The sequence below is a fragment of the Convolutriloba macropyga genome, chromosome 11 (assembly GCF_964194025.1).
Source record: "Convolutriloba macropyga chromosome 11, txConMacr16.3, whole genome shotgun sequence".
NCBI lineage: Eukaryota > Metazoa > Xenacoelomorpha > Acoela > Convolutidae > Convolutriloba > Convolutriloba macropyga.
In genome coordinates, this window is record NC_134478.1 from 54,506,488 (window position 1) to 54,534,335 (window position 27,848).

Consider the following 27,848-nt stretch of genomic DNA (forward strand, 5'->3'; position numbering starts at 1 on the left):
ACGAGAAGTACACAGTAAAAAAATTTGAAAAACAGACAAAAATCGGCTATAAATTTGCATAAAATTAAAATTTGCATTTTAAAATTAAAAAAACTCAAAACTAGAGATCACTTAATTTTAAAAGGCAGCCAAAAAATATAGAAAAACTTTTTTAAACCACAAAATTCCCCAAATTCTAGAAAAATTTGCAGAACACAAAAACTGTCAAAAACGCTTCCAACAGGGCAAAATATAAAAAATAACTCAAAATTGAGTAAAAAAGTGTACTATTTGCTTCAGATGGTCAAAAACTCTTCTAAATGCACTATTACTAGTTTGGAAAACTGGGAGAAAAACCTCTATCTGAATTAATAGGACTTTTAAAAGCTCCTTTGAAAATGCCGCACGTCATCAAAAAAAATCGCTCGCTTAGCGAAAGTCGTTTCACACCTACTTTTCTCACTCTCTCAAAAATGCAACCTGAACAGAAAACCAATCTCTCTTTTCTCGGCTCTTCGGCAAATTGACCTAAACACTTTGTTTTCACGCCTATTACTTCCAATTTCAAATACACCCCAACAAAACTACCGTCCGACAAAAATACTTTCCACCAACACTCCTCTTCGAGTCGTAAAAAGGCAGCGACCCAATACAATTAAAATACTTTGAATTGTGAAAAACTAAGAGAAGGCTAAAAATAGCATCATCTATTGCTTTGCGGCTATTAAAAATGAGTAAAAAGAACTTTTTATTTTCTGAGGTAGCCCGGAGGATGAAAAGTTGATCAACTATAAGTGAAGTGCCAGAAATGTTTGGACCGCGCTTGAAAATTGGCCGTGTGTTAAAAGTGCGTTGAATTGGCAAGCAGACTATACAATAAACTGTTGAAGTAACAATCTGAGAGAAAAACGGAGAGTGTGATATCAATTTGTTCAAACGAAATTCAAAAAAAATGTAGGAATCCTTCCCATAAGCTGATATCGTTAAGAGCTTCCGGTTTTCTGCCGTCGGAAAAAATCTTCCGATTTTCTACCGATTTCGTTGGTCTCTCTTGCGATTGACAAAAAATCATTCCTTTCCACTTTAATTGAACAATAAATAGCTTTCAATCTTGTACGGTAATCCCGACAGTTTTTCTACAAGTAGAATTTGCCTCTCCATTGTAGTGGTTTAAACCATCGAATCACCATCGCGATTTCGTTCATTTCTATTCTGCAAATTGAAAAATCTGTTCAACCTGCGTTCACGCATTTCATTGTTCAACGCGTCCTCTTCCTCCTTTGAAATCAACTTGTACCTGTTCAAAAATTGCTCCAAGGTCACAATAAATGTCGGGTACTCAACGATAGTTTTTCCGATTAGAAAGTCGCTGAGGGTTTTTGAGGTGTCCACGACGAAATAGCGCTTTTGAGATCCAGTTAGTTCGTTTGACATCAACACTCGCACTTTGCTCAAATTCATGAAATACTTCTTCAATGACTGCCTAAACAATTTTAGAAAAAGTTGTTAAAATTGGGAGAATGAAACCGGCTTACGTTTTACATTGTGTTCTCAAGCTGAAAACTTTACTAATGTTAGAAAAAAAGTTAATGGGATTAATGATGGAAAAAATTGATTGACTAGATTAAAGCGCACAACAAACAATGCATAAAAGGTCACTACTGAACAACTTCAAATATTAAAAAAGACGAGACTGAAACAAGTTGGTGCTAATTAAAAGTTTTTTTTAAAGTAATAAATCAAAATTAACTGATCCGGTATTTATTCTGACTGAGTAAAGATCCAGCTCGTCGTAGAAGTCACTCATCAAGTCACTTACTCAACCTCATTCATTTTAGTTCAATTAATGTGCTCTCTTACCATCGAATCATAAACGAGCTAACCCTTCCATGCAAGGAAAAATGGATCTATTTCGTTTCAACCCCATCCCCCCACTGTTTTATGGATGCCAGTAATAAATTTCGCTATATATTAAGCTATATACATTAAGCTATATATTAAGCTATCCAAACAGAAAAGATCCAGAAAAATGATCGAAATTTATGAAAAATAATGAGCCGATTTCAAATAATGAGCCGCGTCCTTTACCCAAGTAAGATAGTAATTGTGACGTGATACCTTATGACGTCAGAAGTGTCATCCGAGAGGTAGGTGTCGAGTACAGACTGAATGGAAGACTTGTCATTCACAGACTTGTCAGAGTATGTCACTTCGGAGAGAGGAAACAGCCATTCTACCTGTAAAACAGAACACGTCACATCATTACTAGATACAACTTTGTACATAACTTAAAACCACTTCTTTTGATGTCAGTCGCTTTAGCAATGGCAGGGGCTATAATAAAGTCCACGGCAACTACGGAACCTATTTGAAAAATACAAAAAAGACATATTGGAGCATTTAGATTTTTTCATATTTAAGTCCATGCATGAACAGCCTAAGTTCAATCATTATATTTAATACAAAAATATTACCGGCTAACGTCGGAAATAATGCTCTCTAACAACTAGAGGGCAAATCTGTTGCAGCCTGCTTCAGTGAGGGGCGACTAAATGAACTAAGGGGGCTTAAAATGACGTCAATAGAGATGATTATATACCACTATAACCACTAATAGAATTTTTAAGTGAAAAAATGACACCAATTGCGGTGCACTTTTCATTTGAATTTTACCAGTTAATTGCCACAAATTGAGTTTATCTGATGACACTTGTGAATGAGAGAGAAAATTACATCACGCAAAACCAAAAAGTCAAGTGCGTTAAATTCACGAGAAAAGTCATAACGGTCAAGCAAAAATGGGAAGAAAACTGCTCAAAATGCTCTTTTGACCTTGAATATTCCAAGCAGTTCCCAATAACTATGTATTTGAAACTAAGCTACTGTTGGAGTCCAATGCTCGATAAAAGGAGTCAATGTTCTAAAGAAGTCAATGTTCGAAAACAAAAGTAAAAAGCTCAAGCGATGAACAAATTTAAACAAAAAACACACCAGGACATGTACTCAATTACAATCCAGAGAAATAAACAAAATAATGACCTCACAATTAACATTCTATAAAGCAACATCAAACTCAAACAATCAACAAAGTCCATGACCCTAGCTGAGCAAAAGTTAACAAAGCCTAAAAACAATTAGAAAAGTTCTCTTTCCAAGACCTTGTGTTTGAAAACAACAACAGATTATAAAAAAACTGACTCCAAGCATCAGCATCCTGAGAATGAGTTTAAAACACAACAGCTTCTGGGAATCATTCAGATACAGAGGGAAAAAAGAGACAAAGACAAAAAATCGCAAAACTCAGAAACCAGCAAAACTGGATTACCTTTCAAAGTCAGTGGAGTCAGACAAAACAAAAACCTAATAACTAACTGTCAAGCTCCTTAGCTACAACATAACCACATTCCTTTAGAAGACATAAAATATGTTTTTAGCACTTCTGATGCCAGAAAAATGGCGGGCAATGACCTATAAACGAAGGCAAGATTCACAAACTCATTTAGACATTTTGAAAACAAACGTCATCTCTGTAAAAAAAAACGCTAGCTTAAAACTGAAGCCAATAATTTGACAACAATTACGCCACACTAGCAGGTAAATGAGAACAGTCATTTTGAGAATGAGCAAAAAGACCAAAATATATACAGCAAAAAAGGGCAAGACTCAAATGTACATTAATACTTTTAAAAAAATTAGACAATTAAAACTTGTTCTATGAACACAAATCATTAGGTAGATTCATTCATGCCTCCTCCATTGGTAACCACTCAATCTTGTCATTGATGAGACTTAGAGACTTAGTTACCAGGCAAAAAACAATCAAACTGCCCAAAAACTCACGAAAACCAAACCATAAACTGAACCAAATAATTCGATTGATTAAAGCATCCTTAGCTCATAAATGCCTCAACAATTTTTGAAAACAATTAGCGTCAAAGTCGTCGAAAGCATCAACCTTGAACTTGAACAATTATATCGAAGGAATTGGTCAACCAATGGGACCAGTCTCGAAGGAATTGGTCAAACAATGGGAACAGTCTCTGATGGAATTAAATAGTAACAAAAATAATTTTAAAAAAGTACAAACTATAGCAAAAAGCAAAAATTAAGTAAACATTTTAGAGAACAAATAGAGTAAAAGTCAAGAAAACTTTGGCAATGAATTCCATTTACTAATAAGGATCATTTATTCCTCAATAGCAATCAAAGATACCTGTACCGTAAAAAACAAATTAATGCGACAACAGAAAAATAAAAACGGCCAAAAGCAAATATCAACTAATAATTTGTGAAAACAAATAGTGTCAAAGAGTCATTAAAACCATTAGCTGCCCGTTGATGAGTTCAAGCAATTGCAAATAGGCGCCATTAGAACACATATGTAGCAAAAAAAAATAGCGCTCAAGAGATAAGCGACAGCAACAATGACTACTTCGTAATCGTTGCACGTTTAAAATCAAATTGAAAAAAAAATGAAGCAGAAAAAAGGTTTCCTCATTATTTGCAATTCGAGGCTCAGCAAAATTAAATAGCCATCCTCCTAACTATACAGAAAAGTAAACACAGAGTTAAGAGTCGCAAGATTAAAAATTGCGGAAAAAGTGTCAAACTTTTATCAAAAACTTCATTTAAAAAAACTGAAATTCAAAAACCTAAGGCCAAACAGTATTCTATTTTTAACAAAACGAACCTAAAATTCCTGCAATTGCATAGAAAAATCTTTTTTAAAATTAAACCGAAAAAAAACGTTAAAAAGTTTTGGCCAAAAACCGCCATAATCAGAAAATTGCGTGTGAAATTTTGTAACACTAAAATACGTAATCTCAAAAAGAGGTATTCAATGCATGAATCATTAAAAAGACCTTGTCAAATACGCTGATCCTTTGAAAGATAAAATTCCGCTCAAAGATCCAAAAATAACGAAACTAAAGAAAGAAGAGAGAAATTAGGAATGGTCGATTTTGAACTTGAAACAAACTATTAGGCTCTTGAATACACTGGTAACCAGATCAAAAAATTTCGGAAGAAAACATTATACACTCAAAAAATTGGGCCAATTGGACGAAAAAACGGCTAACATCGATTATATGCGCCATTCTTTCAAAAACAGTTTTCACAGTCAAGAAGTCATTTACTAAAGGCAGCGCATAGCTTTCTCTCGCTCAGAAAATTTCAAACAGCAATTTTACTCATTTCCGCTTTTAGGTAAAAACACCGTATTTCCGGTTAAAAAAATAGCCGAAAGACTCCACAATCGACTCGAAGTAAAATTAAACTTACGCCCTAGCCAACCACCAACTGATGAAATTATTAACTTCACCAATCAGATTGAAACAGCAAACGGAGGAAACAAACTAGCACGGAAAAAGGCGAAACAAAAATATTTTCCTGGAAACTTTGTTGATAAAGCATTATATTTGAACACACTGTATTGCATAGATTTCCAGGTAGAACTTAATTGTGATGTTAAAAAAGGATGAGAAAACATAACCAACGATACATCTCAAAAAAGGAGAAAAGCGAAGCAAAAAGAAAACAATTAAAAGACAGAAATCTATAAAACTTGTCAAATGTTCTCTAAAAATCGCAAAGTCCCAAAAACTCTTCTTAACACGGTTACAGAAACAGTTACTGCTGACTCGTTGAGCAACCACACGAAACCCAAATGCACTGGAACACTTAAAAAATGAGCAAAAAGTATAATCTACAAACTGCAGAGTTGATTAACTTAATTCATGAAAATATGTATCAAATCTTTAATTGCTTTCACTTAGTGAAAAAACCAAAACCACTAACTAAACCAATAAACATAAACAGATAAATGTCGGAAGAATTGCTCACGAACGACAGGCGGGTGGAAAACATTTGACCCCACCGGGATTCGAACCATTGACCTCCTGATGAATAACCAAATGCATTAACCACCCGGCTATTAGTCCCTTCTTGTTTCTATGCTGCCACCGAATTTATATTAGCAACGAGCTTTACTTCGGAGTGAGCTCAATAGAGATCACTCAAAAATGACTTGAGTTACTTGAGAAGTCAAAGAATGTTATAGAAGAAAAGCGCAAAACGGTCCAGCAAAAAAATTAGCATTAAAAAAGACCAACGCGTTTACAATAAATGCTATGAACTTCGTTCAAGAACAATTAAACATTGAAGAATATTCTGATAACCAGAAAAAAAAACAGGAGAATTTGGAAAAGAAAATCTTCAAAAACAGAAAAATTAAGCTTAAAATTCTTTAAATCTAGCCTATTTTCATTAACTAAAACAAACTGAAATTAAAATTAACAAAATCAAACAGCCACAAAAACCAACACAAAAACTAATTCCAACCAAAAAATTACCTCACACACTAAAAACATGAAATAGAGTACAAAAAGCGCTAAAATGTCGAAACCGGCGAAATCACAAAAAAAGCTCAGGATTGCATATGAGACTCTATGATTGAGATGGTCAAAAACAGTCCCAAACGCACAATCAGTTTTTAATAGCGTATAAAAAAATACCGAAAATAAAAAAGAGCAGCACGTGATTAAAAAATCGCTCCCTTGCCGAAAATTGTATAAATTTTCTTCACACACACTTTACTCGCTCTCTCGAAACCGCGGCAGAAAATCTTTCTATCTACTCTCTGATTTTCAATTCATTGACTTTTACAACCTCTTTCAAATACACTCCTAAAAATTTTTGATCAAAAACACGCTGCAATAATACTTCTCTGGGAGTCGTAAATACCTCAGGAAAACCAATACTCCTCTTCGATTCCTAAAAAACCTAAAGAAAACAAATTCTCCTCGTCGAGTCGTAAAAACATCAAGACTACTGCAGTATAACTCCCTTCAGCTTACAGCTTCGCAGCCATAAAAACAAACTCTTAGAAGCCACGTTAATTGTGACGAACATCAGCCGCACTGTCATTCGTGAGCATCCACTTTTATCTTCCAAAAGGATTCAGAATTGATTCAGAAATAGGAACTGATATTTCAAAAAAGTACAACAGACTCCAAATGACAATAGAATTCAACAAAAATGATGTATGATTTTTGACGGAAAAAATTATTGAGTCATCTTATTTCGTTACAAATATTTTTTTTAACCTATTTAGTTATATACTGAATTTATTTGTTTCAAAAAAGTATTTGCATCAAGTAAAGAAACTCTATTAAAGTACCTTCCATGTGAGAGTATCACTGCGTCTGTTGAACATTGAGGAGTTTGTGCTCCTTCTGTGCATACCAAGGGAGAGAAACTTGAGTTTGATTCCCCTTTTGAAGGCACCTCTCCTCAGGAAGTCAACAACCACAGGGTACATCTGACTACAGTGCACTATCTTGTTGTACTAAAGATTATAAATGTGTCCTTTAAAAGCAGTTTAATCGCCCATCTCCAAACATATATTCAAAAAACTTGGTTTTTAGTGATTTCCAGAAAACACGACGAATATTTTAATTATTGAGGTTGCAAGTTAGTACATTCGGCTTATTTTTCGTTATTTTGGTTCTTTAACATTTTGATTAAAATCAACATATTTTATTAACTTAAGTTGAATCTATTTATCATTGTCAGCGAATTACCTTTGAAGAAACACAAAGGGGGGCTGAAAAGTTTGTCCGACCCTTTTTTTTAAAAAATTCAATTACCGAGATTTTTGCATGTGAATTTTGTGAAAAATTCAATTACCGAGATTTTTGCATGTGAATTTGCTCAAAAATATTAGATTTATTTTTTAAAGCTACAAACATAGCCGCAAGATTATAAACTTATCGTTCAATCGCTACTTCAAATCCATTTTTTGTATATTGCCGTTTCTACACTTTGACCCCTCCTCACCATCACTTATCAAAGTTCCATGTACTGCCGCCGTATACAACACGCCCACTTTTCAACAGGGTAGATACAAAAAATGGATTGGAAGTAATTGTTTATGAAAATCATAAACAGCTAGATTGCTTAATAGGCACTACCAATACATAAAGCTTAATCAGAAAATTATTCAGACCGAAATTTTTAAAGTAAAATCAAAACCTGATTTACTGTTCTGTTGGTAAATCCGTATATTTTTGGATTGCTCATTTTACTATTTCCATTTTCCGATTGCTTCAATCCTAACGCAGTGGGGGACAAACCATATATCAAAAGATACTTATTTTACCGTCATAAAAGCCCGAAGAATATTATAATTATTGAGGCCGCAAGTTTTAAAAACACTCCGCTTCTTTGTCGTTAATTTTGTTCAATTTTTGATTAAAATTAACCTGTTTTATTAACTTAAAAGTGGATTAAAAGTTAACTAAGTTGAATTTATCATTATGTTACTGAAATGTTTGCCCGACCGTTTTTTAAAAAAAATAGCACAGCCAAATTTTAGGTTTATTTTTTAAGTTAAACATAATATCCCGCTGAGATAAGGGCGGCCTTTAAAAGAAACTAAGGCTCTTTTCCCTTTGTTCCACCCAGTACGTTTTGCGCCCCCCAGTTGCGAAGCACGTGACATTACATAGTAAAACATTATGTAAACATATGACACGTGCGTCTGCGGGTGCATATAATATGCGCCCACTAAGCTGGGGGCAAAAATGGAAAAGATCCGAAATTAAACATGTTTTTAAGGATACAATGTCCACGAATTAATTTCTATCACCATTATTCCTACCACTAAGCAACGAGGAGTTCGTGTAGCCTACTATGCAATGTTTTTTGGGGGGGAATGGTCGCTAACATTCTCAAAACACTGTACATAGATTCAATGTTGCCGCCATGAAACTGCAGTGTTGAGAAAAATTTCTGATTTCCATTCTGATTCAGAGCTTATTCAGAAATGCATTCTGAATTTTCCTCTCATTCAGCAAAATTCAGAGAACACTGATTCTGAATTTTGCAATGCTGGTACCAGGTAAAGCTTCAGTCGTAAAAAGGTGGCCATAGTCAGCAAAAAAGAGCAATGCTGCTCAAAAGAAGAACTGTCTGAAAAGTGGGGAATAATAAGAAAAAGGACAGCTGAGAACAGGCTTCTGTAGGCCTAATGCTGTTCTGCTGCGATAAAGCAGGAACAACAATTATTAATTATTGTTATTTTAAATCAAGGAGAACTTCTTTTTCGCTCCTTTTATTATATGGTATAATTAATTCCGGTCGTAAAGAAAGTAGAACTTTTATCTTTCAAATTTTAAGTTTTGAAATTTTAACCTTCCTTTTCTCCAGAGCAGAAGTGATTTTTCACTCAGGAATGGCATTTACTAATACGTTATTCAGTCGTCAATTAAAATTAACCTGATTAAAATTAACCTGTTTAATTAAATTAAAAGTTGACTAAAGGTTAACTAAGTTGAATTTATTTATCATTATGTTACCGGAATTACCTTCGAAAAAATTTAAAGATTTACTGATATGTTTGCCCGGCCGTTTTTTTAAAAAAAATTAGGCTCAACAGTAGAACAATACTCTGAGTACTCAACAGCGATAAAATGTTTTGCATGCATACTCATAAAATTCCTTTGTTCTTTAGACAGACACGCCAAAACACACTTCAATAAAAATACAACAGCATAAATTGATCCTTAACTATCTTAATTTAGTGAGATCTTACTTGAATTAATGAAAAATTGCTTACCTTTTTGCCATATAGACTCCTCTCGGCCTGTTCTAGAAACCTGTAGTCACTCATGAGATGTGATTGGTCGAAATCAACAGTTGAGACGAAATTGGTCACGGCCCTTTTGCCATCACAAGACAATTTCGTTTTGTGTTTCTGTACACACGCCAAGCTGCATGAGGTATTCTGATTACGGTACAGGGCAAAATTATGGCTAGAAAGCTTTATTGTTACATTAAGAAATCAATGTAAGATTTTTAAAAATTTTATCTATTTAGTTCATTCAGTCATCAAATTACGTGATGAATCCTACGGCGAAGTCAGAATGTTACATCGATACAAGGGTTTATCCATTAGTTATTATCGTCCGCTGATATCACCGGTACTATCATAGAAACTTATAAGAACGATGTTTCCTGCCTACCAAGTCGCTTAGTATCAGGTATACTTATGTATAATAGATTGAACTTTAATAATTTATTAACTATCAAATCAGATACCTTGACTGTAGCTATGACAATAAAGATATTCAATAACAGAATTAATATAATGAAGATGCGAAAAATCTTTTTACGTTAAATTACGAGTCAATGTTCATTTTCTCGCGTAAGTTAAAACGAGTTTGTCACTACTTTTCATGGCCATGTTTTAAGATGAGGGATGGATATATATATATATATATATATATATATATATATATATATATATATACATATACATATACATATACATATACATATACATATACATATACATATATATATATATATATATATATATATATATATATATATATATATATATATATACATATACATATATATATATAAGTTTATCTATATGTATATATATATATATATATATATATATATATATATATATATATATATATATATATATGTGCGTGTGTGGAAATTTGTGACGGCAAGCAAATTTAGATCAAATTTATTTCAAGCTTGGATATATCCATTACAGTTTTTAAGGATGCCTATTTTTGGGTGAGCCTGGACAGAGTGATAAGAGTTAGTCACTCTTGACCACGCTACTAGTCACAATGATCCACGCGTCACCTTTGTCAACAGTTACTAACCACGATAGCCTAACTTATCAATCAGACCAAAATGAAAAACATATTTGCAGAATAATTTCAGAAACACTATTTGAGGATTGAGAAGACAATTAGCAGTCGCAGGGGTGGGCAGTCGCAGGGGTAGCGGGGGGGGTGAGCTTAAAGTAAATTAGTCCGCATTTTCTCAAAATTTACTGTTTAATTTTAAATTTTAATTTATATACTTTAACTGCCATAACCTTGCAACCGGGACATCTATACTTAGCATTGGCGAGCCCACAAGACGCACAGGGTAGTTGACTAACAGCAGGCATCATATACTCTTACTTCTTTTTCACAAAGCAAAGCTCAAACACAACCAATATTCTGGGAACGTGACCAGTCAAAAACAAATGACCTGAAATTACACTCCTGATTTTTAACATTCATATTTCTGCCGTGACTTGTCGTTAGATTAAATAAAAAATCAGAAAAATTCAAAACATTTTTGCAGACTATCAGAAATTTCCAATAGTTCCAATAAAAGCCCTAATCATTCACAAAAAATTCAAACGCACCATAACTATTATAAAGTCGACTTAAAAAAATCTTTTAAATTTATCAAATCTGACAAGATCCATCAAAATAATCACATTTTTATCGACCCAAACAATTTGAGTCTCATGTAACGAAAAGATTGTTCGGGGTGAACTATATAAAAATACCACAAGATAATTGCGAGAAACTTCAAGCAAAAAGGAAACAACAGAAGAGGCAGAAAAAAAAACGAAAAATAGTTAAATTGAAAACCTGAAATTCAAAAAGCTGAACCATTTCAAAAATTTTACTGCCAGCATTGAAAAGTTATCCACTGCTTGCTAATTTAGAATTCACAGGTCAGAAGTAAGAAGATACACGAATATATAATTGAGCTGATCAATCGATCAAAAATTTCGACTTAAAATCCATTTAACATTTTTTATTGACACAATTGCATTTTAATTTTTTTGTCTTTCTGAAGTCACTGTTTTTTTATCAACGTCTTGTTTTCTGCAAAACAAAAAATATATTAAACCGCTTTAGTTAAGACACTACACACAAAAAAAACAAATTGTACCTCTGACTTGAACATTTATACAGGATACAGGAAACAATTGTACATTTATCCTTAACAGGATACGGCAACCTTAAACATAAACTACCAATGTCTGACGAATTGCTCTCAAAGTGAGGGCAGGGCGCCCAGAGCCCCAAAAACTGCCCTTCATGCCATGAAACATGGATCCATGCCTTTTCTACACCTTCGGTAATTTGTAGAGGTCGAAAACTTAAAACGAAAAGGACAAAAATCCATCAGACATATATAATTGTTACATAATTCTTTAAAAGGACTAATATAATTGCTACATATAAGGACTAATAAAATTGCTACATACTTCTTTAGAGAGCAATTAAATATATGCTCAAAATTGAAACCTCTAGCATGTCCACGAGCATATTTTTAATTGACAAAAAGAACCACTCAACGTAGAAACTGTTAAAAATTTAAAATCTGTTTACTACGAGAAACACACCTGTTTATATTATTTGTACTAAATTAAGGTGCCCGCCTCAAAAGTCTCAAACCAATCAGCCTTCAACTATCTTCATATTCCAAATAACATCAGCAATACATAATTAGCTGTTTGACTAACTTCTGTCAAATTACTCTCTAACGACAGGTGAGGCTCCATTCTATTTTCTTCAATAATGCGCTTCTATAGTGGTCGTGCAAAAGTCAAACTAATTTTGACGCACTTTTCATTTGCCTTTAAGTAGCGAACTATTGAGCGCTATTTAGATCATGCAGGATTAACCCGATAGAAAAGTAAAAAAAAAAAAATGCAATAGAGAGTCACACGCGACTGCATAAATTTCACTTCATTCGAGAGCATTTTTTGTTTTTATCTAATGAAAAGGATGAAATGAAAATAAGCTCTACAACTCCACGGCGACTTAATTTTTAGGAAAAACAAAGGAAAGATCAAAATTCAAAGGCAGAACATTGTTCTTTATCACAACCTAGCACAAAGAAATTTTGCAGAGAAAAAAAACATAGTCGGCAAATCGCCGGAAAATAGCCGCCCTTGACCCACTTCACATACATTAGAGGAGGTTCCTTGGCTCTTGAGGCTTAAAAAATCTTAAAAACAAGAAAAAATTTCAAAAAAAAACTTGAAAAAAAACAAGTTTTATCAAAAAAATTGCTAATATTTGTGACATTAAAAAGTTGAAAACCTATTCCATGGCCATTAAAAATTTGTCAGTTACTTATCGTCAAATTCTTCAGGATCTTTTCTGGCCCCTGGGTCTTGAAAGACCTGAATAAGGAATAAACTTGAAAAAATTGCACGTTTTGTCAAAAAAAATTGCTAAAATTCGTGATGTTAAAATGTTGAAACCATTCCATTATCACCAGAAACAATGCAGTAACCTATTGTCAAACCCTATAGGAGGTTTTTGACACCTAAGGCTGATAAAAATCAAAAATTGTCAAAAAAATTTTAAAAAGCTTGAAAAAAATACAAATTTGCGTTTTTAGCAAGCGGTTGTTCGTCAGTAGCCACGGAAGGGGGGGGGGGGTGCACCGGGGGCTGATGGGGGGGGGCAACAGCGCGGTGGGGGGTGGAGGCAATAGTGGGGGTGGGGGTCAACAGGGGGGGGGGGGGGGAGGTGTCTCAACCTCTAAGAACCGCCCTTCACACCATAAGTATAAATATAAGTCTCCAAAACAGTTTGAGCTGAAACAGAGCTGAAAGGCTCTAAGAGCACTTAATGCCCGCTGGGCGGGCGCTACCTGTTTATCCCGTTTTTGAGGACGAAAAGTCAAAAGCGTCAGGTGAAAAATTGGTCAAGCGGAAAAATCGCATAAAAAAAGACCGACAGGACTAATATAATTGCTACAAACTTCGTTTGAGAGCAATTAAAAGGGACAGCGCCTAAATAATAGCCGTTGAGAGGCTGACGGCGGCTATTAATCAGTTACTTCACTGGTAAGTATTGTCAAAAATATTATAATAGCGATTACAACAAATTCTCAGTAGTCATTATATTAAATGAAATAATCCTTAATCTTAAAAACTCATAAAGACAGAGCAGACAAAACTCGAGGCTAAAAATAGGTCAAAAGGCTGGAAGCTACGGATACATTGCAAAACATACCTTGCAGATTGCCGGAAAATAGCCGCCACTGATTCCCATAATACCGATTCGGATTGAAGGAAGAACAATGAAAAAAATTGATTGTTGATCATAAGTTAGACATAATCCTGTTTCTTAACGAGAAGATACAGCGGCTAGTATCAACGCCAAAAAGCATAAGACATGATAAGTAAGAGCTATAAGAACAAAGTTCAAGCAGCGTGTATCTATATTTGGGCTTTATGGGTTTATCCCGTTTCTATTTTCGATTTAGTTGTTCGATACTTATTCTGTTCATTTTAGATTAATTTGCTCAGCAACTGCCATTTAAAACACTTTGAACAGAGTGAGCCAAGAATGAAATTAGCCTAGAGAAGACAAAAAGATTTCCAGCAAAATGTCAAAAAAGCGGCAAAAAAGGTCAAGCGAAACAAATTTTTATTCGACGAAATAAAAAGTAAAAAAAAATAGGAGTGCTATAATAGCAGTCTATTAATCATAGACCGCCTAACATCGGACAAAGTGCTCTTGAATGGCAGGCGGGTGAGTTTAATTCCGGGGCTGTAGATAAGTTATTCTTTAAGGATGCAAAAATCCTATTCTCAACAGAAGCATTACCCACTCGGCTATCAGTCCCTTGCGATATGCTATCTTACAGTCGCTGTTTTGCATCTTTACTTTACAATCGCTGTTTTGCATCTCCCTGTTTTACAATCATCCCATGAGCAATTTAGGTCACGCAAAAAATTAGAAGTCCAGCGTAAAAAAGTCACTCGAGAAGTAAAATCGAAAGAATGTTCTAGAAGAAAACCGCAAAAACGATCAAGCAAAATCTTTGTATTAAAAAGACACACGTTTACAATGAGTGCTTCAAATTTCATTTGAGAGCATTTAACCTCAAGAAAACCAAATAAAATTCAAATTCTGTGAATTGCAAAAACCAAGAGGTCAAAACTAGCTCGCTAACGCCGCTATTAATAATTGGTAAAACATTGTACGCGAGGAATTCAAAAATAAGGTACATTAGTCTATAAGCTATGTTAGTCTATATGCTTCTATAAGCTAAAAGAAATAGTTGAAAGAATATTTAACTAAACATAGCCGGCAGATTGCCGGAATAGCTGCGAAATAGACTTGCGTGCCGTAAAATACAGATGGAAAAAGATACAGAAGTGAGTTGATAATAGTTATCGCCGCCGCCTATAAAACTTACAAGTTTATTTCAAAGGAGGTTGTTTTTGGGTGCAAAAAAATTTTCCCTGTCGCGTCTCGAACCGGCGATCTCCGGATTAACAGCCAGTCGCCTTAACCACTCGGCTGTCGGACCATACAATCTGTTTTCTTACAATCAACTTTGTTTTAGGAACAGATTCTGTTTCTGAATAACCGCAATTTAGGTCACGCAGAAAGCGTGAAATCAAGCGCGAAAAAGCCATTTAAGCAGTGACGAGACAGAATGTTCTAGAACAAATGTAAAACGAAAATGAAGCGTCAGACGACGAAACAAAAAAAAACCAAGAGCACCGCAATATAGCTACGCTCAGCTTACAGCTTCGCAGCTATAAAAACTAACACAAGCAACAGCATTTCAGAAAAATTTCAAAAGTTTCTTGAGTTTAACAACGATAAACTCCGTCTAACACCGATCTTGAACAGCATTCTCTAATCGCTCAGCATTCAGTCGAGCTTCCAACTTCACATTCTGCACTGAAATATGGACGTCGGTTATCCAGCCAGATCTTCATAGTCGAATCTGCCCTGGTCATAAATCTGGGCCACAATTGGCCTGCCTGCAAAGTAGCGTCCATTCATGGCTTTGACAGCCTCTTCTGCACCTGATGGGTCAGTAAAAGAGACAAATATCTTCACTATTGTAGGTGCGTCTTCTTCAACACCCTGAAAAAAAGTGATCAATTTATATATGCACATTCTCCATGAAAATACACGCCGAAATGCATACAAACAGACTTGCCTGCCGTATAATAGAGATAGAAACAGATAGATCTAAATTGAAAAAACGACGCCTCTCAAAATGCTAGGTAACAAACATTCAGCGATAAATTAATAAAACGTGTTATCATTCATTCCGATGAAACCTTTCATTAGGGACCTTTACTGCACATATAATTCCTTTGACCTTAAACTAACTCAAATTAAACTTACGTTTTAAAGGGCAAAAGTCATTTTATCGAGTGAGGTAAGTCACGTTTGACCAAAATTAAGACCTGACGTCATGCACGCAAACGCCGTTAGTGAGAGGAAGAAGTCATTCAGAAAATTTGGCTTTTTCAGCTTTGCTGTGTTAACAAATGCAAAACGAAAAAGAGCGTCAGGCGACGAGACAAAAAACATAGGAGGACAAGTCCTGACGTACAATACGCACAAGACAAGTCCTGACGGCGCCCCAATACAATTCAAATACAAGAACTTTCAAAAGTGTGTGTTAATAACTTTCTGTACAAATATAATAATTTGAGGTTTTCAATAACTTTAATGTTGAGGTCTCTTTTTGAGAATTAAGTCTTTTTCTCTCTCTCTCTCTTTTAATTGTAAAAAACCCAAAGAACCGCAATATAGCTCCCCTCAGGTTACAGCTTTGCAGCTAGAACAAAACTCTGTTGATTATTAATAAAGTGTGATGTAGCCGAAGTCTAAAAGTAAAGCCCTTTATCGAAAAAAAAAAACAAAGGAAAAACATTCTGACCAAATTTAATTAGGAAGTGAAAGATAACTCATTCGCAAGAATCAATAGTTCAAAAAAATCAGATAACTAAATTGTCACTCTTTTTTGAATTCTTGCGAAATAACCACCAAAGCTTGACTGGGAGTGGCAGATGCTATTTTGGCCGACTAGCCTAAAAATTCAAACATATTTCTGTTTTCAATTTTTTTTGTCTTCACATTTTAATCAATTTAATCAATTTTTTATCTGTTGTTTCGGGCTAACCAATGTTTACCGACTAGCTCAAATATTGACTTGACACTAGTCAAATTCAAATACTTTGGTTTCTGTGGTCAATAGTCAAGGAAACATATGAACAAAAGTTAAGAATCAGATAATGTTAAGCTAAAAGTCAAATTTTAAAAAGACACATAGCCGAAAGACTCCAAAATCGAGTCAAAGTAAAATAGAACCCTAGCCAAACACAAACAGATAAAAACTATTAACGTCATTAAACTATACAATTTGAAAACAAAACAAACTGAGGAAACAAATTGTACAGGAAAAGGGAAATTATGAGTTTTTTTGGAAACTTTTCATAGGTTGCAACTCCAAATGTATTGTCAATAATATATTGTCTGTTATGATTTAATTGTAATCAACAAAAGAACAGTTGACGGGATAACATAACTAACGATACATATCCAAAAAGAAAAACCGAGCAAACAGTAAATAACAGAAGGACGATCAAAAAACTATTTGTTAAGTTATTTTAAAAAATTCTCTAAAAATTGCGAAGTCTCATTAACTACTCTCAACGCACATTAAAATACAGTCCCTGTTTACTCACTGAGCACAAAAACAACACCAAAAACATACTGGAAAACACATAATACATGAGCACGAAGTAAAAACTAAAAAAAAACTACAGAATTGATTAATTTAAATTTAAAAAAATTGTGCTTTCAAATCTTCAATGGATAATAACCCTAATTCACTTAGTAATAATAACCCTACCACTAACCCTAGTCAAACAATTCAATACAAAAAATATTCTGAAAGGCAGAAAAAAGGCAAGAAGTTTCAAAAACAGAAAAACTAAGCAAAAATTTGTTCAAATTTAGCCCATTTCCTTCAACTAAAACACACTTAAATTGATTTGAACAAGATTAAAAGGCCAAGAATACCAACATAAAAACTATTTGCAACAAAAAATTTAAATACCCCAGACATTAAAACATGAAAAAGTACAAAAACGGTTAAAAAGCGTCCAAAACGGCAAATCACAAAAAAGATAAGATTTCATATAAAACTCTAATATATTTTTGAGATGTTCAAAAATGTCACCAAATGTACAGCTACTACTTAATAAGGCAACTACTTTACGTAAGAAGCAAAGTAAAAACTAAAAAAAACTGCTGAGAAAATGCTGCACGTTATCAAAAAAACTTTGCTGGCTTAGCGAAATTTTTTTCACGATCACTATTTTCGCTTTTTCGATTGCTGGTATGAACAGAAACACAACTCTCGTCTCTCCACTCTCCGTTTCTGTTCAACAACAAAAGAAAATCACAATTTTTGCAAGTGCGGTATTGACTTTTACATCCTGCTTCAGAACAATTGGGCAGTTTTAAAAAGAAAATAGATCAATATAACTCCTTTTCGAGTCGCAGAAACAAAATTTGAATACTGAGCTTCATCATCATGACAGCAGCTCTGTTGAAACCCTTTCAAGCTGTTGAAAGAGTCAGAGTCAAGCGTGAAAATGTCATTCGAGAAGTCAAATCACTGACGCGATCGAAAGAATGCTCTAGAACAAATCGCAGTCAAGAAATAATATTGCATACAAAAGGCCAACACGTTTACAATACTTGCTTCAAACTTCGTTCGAGATCAGTTAATGAATACAATTTGAGGTTACCTGTTGTTCCTGGTAGATGAGTACTTTGGACACTTTGCCATATTTGTTGCACTCTTCTGTGATCTCATCTTCCAAATACTCATCAATCTCATCCACTGTCACCATGTTGCGCAACACTATCGTACGAGACCTAAACGTTGGTTTCAAATAACCACGTTAGAGGTTAACACATACAACTATTAAGATTTAAAGTGAAAAATGGCACCAGTTTCGGCACACTTTTCATTTGACTTTTAGTATTAAATTGGCGCCAATTGAATTCAGCTGCTTGAAATTTTAGATCACGCGAAACGCAAAAAGTCAAGGGCGTAAAAGTCACTCGAAAAGTCAAAACGGTCAAGCAAAAATTTTGCATAAAAGACACACGTTTACAATAATTGCTTCTCTACGAGAGCAATTAATAAGCAGACACAGTAGGCTAATAATTGGTAGAAATCCGCCAATGACCTTGCGCTGGAATTTCAGTCAAAATAATTGCCCTAAAATCTAATATCGTACGCTAAACAAGAGTAACGTCAACATGAAAAGGTAAAAAGTAGAAGTACAAAAAAACTCTGACGTCTGTGAGGATCTTAGCCGCAACTCCTGGGTTCGGAGTAGTCATTCTCAACTTCTATTCCAACGGTGGGCGCATTCTCAAATTTCTGATTTATATAGGAATGTGTAAGAATTTCAAACAAAAACCCCATTCCTTACTTGCTATACCGTCAAAAGGTCGCAGACAGTGAACTAAAAAACGCACTGGACTACAGTTCACAGAATCCAATCATCCAAATAATAACTATCTGGCCGAACAGACAACTAGACCTGCAAAGAACTCAGCACAGTTTAATATAGTAACACAAAATATTCTCTCAATACCTGCTCTCACGCATAAGTTTTGCCATCAGTCGCTGTCTGGCCCCTCCGCCAGAAATACTGATCTCTTCCTGCGCACTCAAAGAATGAGAAAATTCAACGTCCACGTCCTGAGGTGGTGGAGCCGGTTGAGTTGCTGAGGGCAGTTCTTGTTTAACAGGAGGAACAATTTGTTGCATTTGGTGATTGAGATTGGACTGTTCTGAAGCTTGAATGTCTGAGGGCGTTGGGACCGTAATCACTGGCACAACTGGCTCGCCTAAACATCGAGCTCTTTAAGTTCTATTGATGCCTCTAGACATCTTAGATTACAGACTGGCATCAAACAGCACGTTACAATGTAAATTAAAAATAGGAGGAGCAGAACTACGGTGAAGATTTCACAAAAATACTTTTACAACTCACAAAATTATTTTGACCTCCATTAAATTACTGAAGTACGTTATTTTTTAGCCGTTAATTTAACGGAACATGGGAAACTTCATCAGCTCAATTGTCCACCAACAATACCCATTAATGGTTCGGAAACAAACAATCACAAGCTTAGAAATGGATCGAATTTGTGGTCTGCTCCCCTCGGTTGAATCCGTTAACAATTTGTGGCGTCAAAAAGCAGATGCTCACCAAACACTTAATTCCAGCTAAACTCTCTGATATTTACTCACCATAATTAACAACGGTATTGCTGGTCAGGTCAGGAACAACGAAGTCCTGAAGAGCATCCGTGTCAACTTCAGGCATTTTGCTATTCTCTTCCTTCATTCTCTCCTGCTCCTTAATTAGCTTCAGAGACATCCCAGGTGGAATTAGATCTTTCAGATCTGTAATATCAATTCCAGCCATCTCCATACATTCCTGTTCGGAACTGTTTATTTTAAATGAAAAGATAAAACTCTACTGTGATTATTCGTTCATCGAAAATGGGGAACTTTTCAGTTAAGAATCATTCCCGTTTAAGGCGGATATATTATTTGAGACCCTGGTCGCGGGTGTTACATTTATATACAAAAATTGCCATATATCAACTTAACTTTTTTAATGGGGCGAGAAAATACATGGCACGAAGGGGGGGGGGGGGGGTGGAATTACTAGAAACGATCCTTGAATAGATATGTCTGCTCTCTTTTTATTAATAACATAGCCGGCAGATTGCCGGAAAATAGTCGCGATAGACGCTTGTGGCTTTCCATGAATTGAAGCAAATAAAGAAATAAGATAGACAGATCGACCACCAGTCTTTTAATAGACCAATAGACTTTTTGGGTTAGATTCGGACTGAAATTTTATGACACATACGGTCTATAAGAAAAAGCCCTAAAAGAGCTTTTTTGAAAATTGATATTCGAAATCGCAAACTCAGACTAAACCCCAAGAATTAGTGCATATAAGTTTGGCACTACTTAGAAGCACACTATTGATCTTTAACTAGTAAATGTTGATAAGATTTAAAAACCCATAAGTGAGTTCAGAAGTCATTTTTTGAGTGAGGTAAGTAACGCAATTGACCTTAAAGCAGAAATGACTTCATGCACTCAAATTTTAACTGCAAAGCAGCAGAAGTCACTGAAGTCATTGAAAAAGTCAATTTCAGGAAGTCAGGTCGTAAGAATCATCGATGGAGACGACGAGTTAAAAAACATAGCAGGACAAGTCCTGTAATAAAATCCAAAGAATTGAATAAAAAACTTAGAACTAATGTACCAGACCAGCAGAACAATTGAACAATCCCAGCCAAAAAGTCAACCTCAAAAGTTGAGAAACTAAAATAATCAAGCAGACTGGAAAAAACCATTGCTAAAACTCTTGAATCCTTTACCCTGAAGGTAAAAAATGATAAAACTCAACATACGCACTATATAACCCACATTCCCTGAAAAAGACTTAATATATTTAAGATAAAATGAAAAATGACAAATGACAAGGGCAAAACTTAGAGAAAGTGTCTAAATTTTGCTGAACATGGTTTTTCAAAACCATTTTTTGGTCTGGAATTCAGCCCAGTTACCCATCTGCAAGACCTAAAAAAGTTACTGGCCAGTAAAGTTCGTTAACATCTGAAAGTGGCAAAAAAAATTAAAAACAATCCCAAATTTCAACAAAATCTTGCTAAATTTTGTGATATCAACATATTCAGAACCACTTTATTTTCTCCAGAGGCTATACAGTATCTCTTTTTCATTCCTCAAATAGTTTCACTGGCTCATAGAGGTCAAGAAAATTGGAGTGTGAATAATTTTGAGACATACATTTTTTTTAATTCTTCAAAAATGGCTAAAACTCGTCTTTTTAAAAAAATGATAACAAATCTATTGCCTATGCAGTAACTTATTATCAAACCCTATATTTGTGGGCTCCTGGTGACGGAAAAAAATTTATAAAAAATAGCTAAAAATCAAAGTAAAATTTGAAAAATATTTTACTGCCACTAGAAGCTATGCCATACCTATTATCAAACCCTAGAGGTTCCTTTCTCCTTGAGGTTGGAGAAACCAAAAAAGGAATAAAACTCAAAAAGCTCAATTTGCGATATTAAAATGTTGAAAACCATTCCACGGCCAATAAAAAAATTTCAGTAAAGTATTATCAAACCCTATAGAATTCCTGGCTCTTGGGTCTGTAAAAACATGCATAGTGACAATGTTAAAAAAATTAAAAAATGTTAGCTTCCATCAAAAAATTGCTGAAAGTCTCGACGTTAACATGTTGAAGACCATTCCATTACCATCAGAAACTGCAACAACCTATTATCAAACCCTAGAGGAGTTTCCTTGACATCTGGGGCCGAAAAAAAACATAACCGACTAACGTTGGGCGATTTGCTCTCAAACGACCAGCGAGCAGGTGGCTTCGTCAACAGCTAGCCACGGTTTAGTGACCTCAGGGCACTATCTCATGCCGTTTTTGAAGACAAAAGTCAAATGGGTCCGATGAAAAATCGGCCAAGCGAAAAATTGCATAAAAGACAAACAGCATTGTTATATTTGCTACAAATTGCTTTTGAAGGCAATTACAATGATTTCCTAAAAATTGCCTGTTAGATCAATTTTGAAAAAAAATATTTCAACTACAACTCATTGATAATGAGGATCAGAGATGACATTACGCCACAACAGCAGCTGAAGTGCGGCATCAACAAAAAGAGAGAGTGTGTGTGAGAGAGAGAGCTAAAACGTGAACGAGAAAAAGAAGGAAAGGAACCCTAATCGAAAAAGAGAGAAAGAGACAGGAATATCTTCCATGATTGGATTCGACACTGCAACTTCTAGTTTTCTAACATTGTTAATAAATAAATCATATAGAAAAAAACTGAAAGGCAAAATTAAAAAAAAAACTTTTCAACTTCGCTATAAAAAATTTCAGAAAACCATTTTTTGTCTCAAAAATTCTGTCAAGTAACCCACCTCCGAGACTTGAAAAATTTTGTTGGCCGGTAATGGTCGTTAAACTCAGAAAAGGACAAAATATTGAAAAATTTCGAAAATTGCAAATTTTAACAGAATCTTGCCAATTAATATCTTAAGAACCAGTTCATTGTCTTAAGAGACTATCCGGTATCCCTGTTTCAAGCCTGAAACAGTTTCACAGGCTCATAAAGATCCATACACTTGCAAGTAAAAATTTTCCAAAAATTTGAAAAGTTTAAATTTTATCCAAAAGTTATTAAAACAGGACCCATAAAAAACAATGATCAACATCCCATTTACTCTAGAAACTAGGCAGCAGGTTGTTATCAAACCTTCGAGGAGTTCCCAGGGCCTCTGTTGCCGGAAAAATTAAAAAATGAAAAATTGCAAATATTTTGAATTGCTTTAATTTTCGAAATTATAATCTTGAAGAACATTCCATTACATCTATAAAGAAAGCAGTAAAACATTATCAAATCCTAGAGGAAGTTCCGTGGCCCTTGAAGCTAGAGAAACCTAAAACATGACAAAAAAATTCAAAAATCTTTGAAAAAAAATTGCAAGTTCTATAAAAAAAAATTGCTAAAACTTGTGATATTAAAGTTGAAAATTAATCCATGACCAACAAAAATTTTCCACTAACTTATTATTAAAACCTAACGGAGCTTTCTGACCTTTGAGACTCGAAAAATCTGAAGAACGACTGTCAAAAAAATTGAAAAACTCAAAAAATATCGAAATTATGCTAAAATTCGTGATGTTAAAATTTTGCAAGACATTCCGTTCAATCTAGAAATTATTCAGTTACCTATTTTCAAACACTAGAGGAGGTTCCTTGGCTCTTGAGGCTTAAAAGATCTTAAAAACTAGAAAAAATTTCAAAAAAAACTTGAAAAAAAACAAGTTTCATCAAAAAAATTGCTAATATTTCTGACAGTAAAAAGTTGAAAACCTATTCCAGTTACTTATTGTCAAATTCTTTAGGATCCTTTCTGGCCCCTGGGTCTTGAAAGACCTGAATAAGGAAGAAACTTGAAAAAATTGCACGTTTTGTCAAAAAAAAATTGCTAAAATTCGTGACGTTAAAATGTTGAAACCACTCCAATATCACCAGAAACAATGCAGTAACCTATTATCAAACCCTATAGGAGGTTTTTGACACCTAAGGCTGATAAAAATCAAAAATTGTCAAAAAATTTTAAAAAGCTTGAAAAAAATTCAAATTTGCGTTTTTAGCAAGCGGTTGTTCGTCAGTAGCTAGCCACGGGAGGGGGGGGGGGGGGAGTTGCACCAGGGGCTGATTGGGGGCAACAGCGCGGTGGGGGCAATATGAGGGGGTCAATAGAGCGGGTGTCTTCACCTTAAGTCGTCAACCTTAAGAACCGCCTTTCACACCATAAATACAAGTCTCCAAAACAGTTTGAGCTGAAACAGAGCTGAAAGGCTCTAAGAGCACTCAACGCCCGCTGGGCGCTACCTGTTTATCCCGTTTTTTAGGGTGAAAAGTTAAAAGCGTCAGACGAAAAATCGGTCAAGCCAAAAATCGCATAAAAAAAGACCGATAGGACTAATATAATTGCTACAAACTTCGTTTGAGAGCAATTAAATATTCAAAATACTTGAGAAAATTGTAAATATTAATATAAATATTCGTGTTGATGTTTCGAGAACCAAAAGATATAGCTCTTAAATTGGTCATAAAAAGTAGCTATTTCTTACAAAAAGACCTTTATCAACTTCTACAAATTCAATTTCAGACTGATCCAAGAAAAAAGTCGAAAAAAGATGAAAAACATTGCCGTATATCGACTTAACTTTTTCAATGGGGCGAGAAAAACCATGGCACGAAGGGGGAGGGGGTGGAATTACTAGAAACGATCCTTGAAGAGATATGTCTGCTCTCTTTTTATTACTAACATAGCCGGCAGATTGCCGGAAAATAGTCGCGATAGACGCTTGTGGCTTTCCATGAATTGAAGCAAATAAAGAAATAAGATAGACAGATCGACCACCAGTCTTTTAATAGACCAATAGACTTTTTGGGTTAGATTCGGACTGAAATTTTATGACACATACGGTCTATAAGAAAAAGCCCTAAAAGAGCTTTTTTGAAAATTGATATTCGAAATCGCAAACTCAGACTAAACCCCAAGAATTAGTGCATATAAGTTTGGCACTACTTAGAAGCACACTATTGATCTTTAACTAGTAAATGTTGATAAGATTTAAAAACCCATAAGTGAGTTCAGAAGTCATTTTTTGAGTGAGGTAAGTAACGCAATTGACCTTAAAGCAGAAATGACTTCATGCACTCAAATTTTAACTGCAAAGCAGCAGAAGTCACTGAAGTCATTGAAAAAGTCAATTTCAGGAAGTCAGGTCGTAAGAATCATCGATGGAGACGACGAGTTAAAAAACATAGCAGGACAAGTCCTGTAATAAAATCCAAAGAATTGAATAAAAAACTTAGAACTAATGTACCAGACCAGCAGAACAATTGAACAATCCCAGCCAAAAAGTCAACCTCAAAAGTTGAGAAACTAAAATAATCAAGCAGACTGGAAAAAACCATTGCTAAAACTCTTGAATCCTTTACCCTGAAGGTAGAATATGATAAAACTCAACATACGCACTATATAACCCACAATCCCTGAAAAAGACTTAATATATTTAAGATAAAATGAAAAATGACAAATGACAAGGGCAAAACTTAGAGAAAGTGTCTAAATTTTGCTGAACATGGTTTTTCAAAACCATTTTTAAGGTCTCGAGTTCAGCCCAGTAACCCATCTGCAAGACCTAAAAAAGTTACTGGCCAATAAAGTTCGTTAACATCTGAAAATGGCAAAAAAAATTGTAAACAATTCCAAATTTCAGCAAAATTTTGTGCTAAATTTTGTGATATCAACATCTTCGGAACCATTTCATTTTCTCCAGAGGCTATAGAGTATCTCTTTTTAAATTCCTCAAATAGTTTCACTGGCTTATAGAGGTAAAGAAAATTGGAGTGTGAATAATTTTGAGACAAACTTTTTTAATTCTTCAAAAATGGCTAAAACTCGTCTTTTTAAAAAAATGATAACATATCTATTGCCTATGCAGTAACTTATTATCAAACCCTAGATTTGTGTGCCCCTGGTGCCGGAAAAAATTTTATAAAAAAACAGCTAAAAATCAAAGTGATATTTGAAAAATATTTTACTGCCACTAGGAGCTATGCCATACCAATTATCAAACCCTAGAGGTTCCTTGGTCCTTGAGGTTGGAGAAACCAAAAAACGGAAAAAACTTAAAAAGCTATAATTTGCGGTATCAAAATGTTGAAAACCATTCCACGGCAAATAAAATAATTTCAGTGAAGTTTTATCAAATCCTATAGAATTCATGGCTCTTGGGTCTGGAAAAACATGAAGTGACAGTGTTAAAAAAATTTTAAAATGTTAGCTTTCATCGAAAAAATGCTGAAAGTCATGATGTTAAAATGTTGAAGACCATTCCATTACCACAAGAAACTGCAATAACCTTTTATCAAACCCTAGAGGAGTTTCCTTGACATCTGGGGCCGAAAAGAAAAACAAAAACATAACGACAAACGTCCGGCGATTTGCTCTCAGACGACCGGCGAGCAGGTGGCTTCGTCAACAGCTAGCCACGGTTTAGTGACCTCAGCGCACTATCTCATTATGCAGTTTCTGAAGACGAAAGTCAAATGGGTCAGACGAAAAATCGGCCAAGCGAAAAAACTGTCAAAAAATATCAAAATTATGCTAAAATTCGTGATGTTAAAACTTTGCAAGACATTCCGTTCAATCTAGAAAAAATTCAGTTAACTATTTTCAAACACTACAGGAGGTTCCTTGGCTCTTGAGGCTTAAAAAATCTTAAAAACTAGAAAAAATTTCAAAAAAAAACTTCAAGTTTTATCAAAAAAATTGCAAATATTTGTGACATTAAAAAGTTGAAAACCTATTCCATGGCCATTAAAAATTTGTCAGTAACTTATTATCAAATCCCTTAGGATGTTTCCTGGCCCCTGGGTCTTGAAAGACCTGAATAAGGAAAAAACTTGAAAAAATTGAACGTTTTGTCAAAAAAAATTGCTAAAATTCGTGTTGTTAAAATGTTGAAACCACTCCATTATCACCAGAAACAATGCAGTAACCTATTATCAAACTCTAAAGGAGGTTTTTGACACCTAAGGCTGATAAAAATCAAAAATTGTCAAAAATTCTTAAAAAGCTTGAAAAAAATTGCAAAAAAAATTCAAATTTGAGTTTTTAGCAAGCGGTTGTTCGTCAGTAGCTAGCCACGGGAGGGGGGGGGGGGGGGGGGAGTGGTACCAGGGGATGTTTGGGGGCAACACTGGGGTGGGGGGCAACAGCGCGGTGGGGGCAAAAGGGGGGTGTCTTCAACCTTTAAGAACCGCCCTTCACACCATAAGTATAAGTCTCCAAAACAGTTTGAGCTGAAACTGAAACAGAGCTGAAAGGCTCTAAGAGCACTTAATGCCCGCTGGGCGCTACCTGCTTATCCCGTTTTTGAGGACGAAAAGTCAAAAGCGTCAGACGAAAAATCGGTCAAGCGAAAAATCGCATAAAAAAGACCGACAGGCCTAATATAATTGCTACAAACTTCGTTTGAGAGCAATTAAATATTCAAAATACTTGAGAAAATAGTAAATATTAATATAAATATTCGTGTTGATGTTTCGAGTACCAAAAGATATAGCTCTTAAAATGGTCATAAAAAGTAGTTATTTCTTGCAAAAAAGACCTTTACCAACTTCTACAAATTCAATTTTAGACTGGTCCAAGAAAAAAGTCGAAAAAAGATGAAAAACGCGAAAAATTGCAACATTTTGGGCTCAAAACTCCTAAAAACGGACTTTTAACGTTTGAAATACGGCCTTCCCAGTAGCTTCACCAGTCAGAACACTTGATGGACTATTAAACGCGTCTAAGGGCCTCTAATGAAGCTTGATGCCCGCTGAGCTTTACCTGTTTATCTCGTTTTGAAAGCTCGAAGTCACGAAAAAAAGTGTGAAAACATTTTACAAAAATAAAAAACAGAAAACATCAATACAATCCAATTCTTGGATTGTAAAAAAACCACGATGTCCCCAATAACAGCCGCTATCGCTTCGCTGCTATTAATTAATAAATCAATCCCAAATAATTATTGGAAAAACCGCGGCAACG

The 27,848-nt window shown here is 34.8% G+C and overlaps 2 protein-coding genes across 3 annotated transcripts in view; both read right to left on the minus strand.

Moving 5' to 3' along the window:
* Positions 1-1,149: 1,149 nt before the first annotated feature.
* On the minus strand, positions 1,150-9,649 carry LOC142349175 (box C/D snoRNA protein 1-like). Its single transcript, XM_075400589.1, has 4 exons — positions 9,596-9,649; positions 7,157-7,324; positions 2,098-2,216; positions 1,150-1,462 (listed from the first exon to the last, which is right to left on the minus strand). The coding sequence occupies exons 1-4, from the start codon at positions 9,647-9,649 to the stop codon at positions 1,150-1,152; spliced, it is 654 nt and encodes a 217-aa protein (XP_075256704.1).
* Positions 9,650-15,305: 5,656 nt separating this feature from the next.
* LOC142349319 (poly(U)-binding-splicing factor PUF60-like) overlaps positions 15,306-27,848 on the minus strand; it is a 79,056-nt gene continuing 66,513 nt past the window's right edge. For both annotated transcript variants that reach the window (XM_075400791.1, XM_075400792.1), the window contains 4 exons: positions 19,912-20,096; positions 19,250-19,505; positions 18,389-18,518; positions 15,306-15,701 (listed from right to left, as the gene is read on the minus strand). In XM_075400791.1, coding sequence (XP_075256906.1) covers positions 15,531-15,701; positions 18,389-18,518; positions 19,250-19,505; positions 19,912-20,096 — 742 coding nt within the window. In that variant the 3' untranslated portion in view covers positions 15,306-15,530. The remainder of the gene's footprint in view (positions 15,702-18,388; positions 18,519-19,249; positions 19,506-19,911; positions 20,097-27,848) is intronic.

Bases quoted from the DNA above. Each gene is read 5' to 3' on its own strand.
- LOC142349175 (XM_075400589.1), bottom strand. From the start codon at position 9,649: ATGAGTGACTACAGGTTTCTAGAACAGGCCGAGAGGAGTCTATATGGC. The intron at 7,325-9,595 runs GTAAGCAATTTT...TATAATCTTTAG, and splicing joins GGAGTCTATATGGCAAAAAG to TACAACAAGATAGTGCACTG. The intron at 2,217-7,156 runs GTACTTTAATAG...TCTGTTTTACAG, and splicing joins GTGATACTCTCACATGGAAG to GTAGAATGGCTGTTTCCTCT.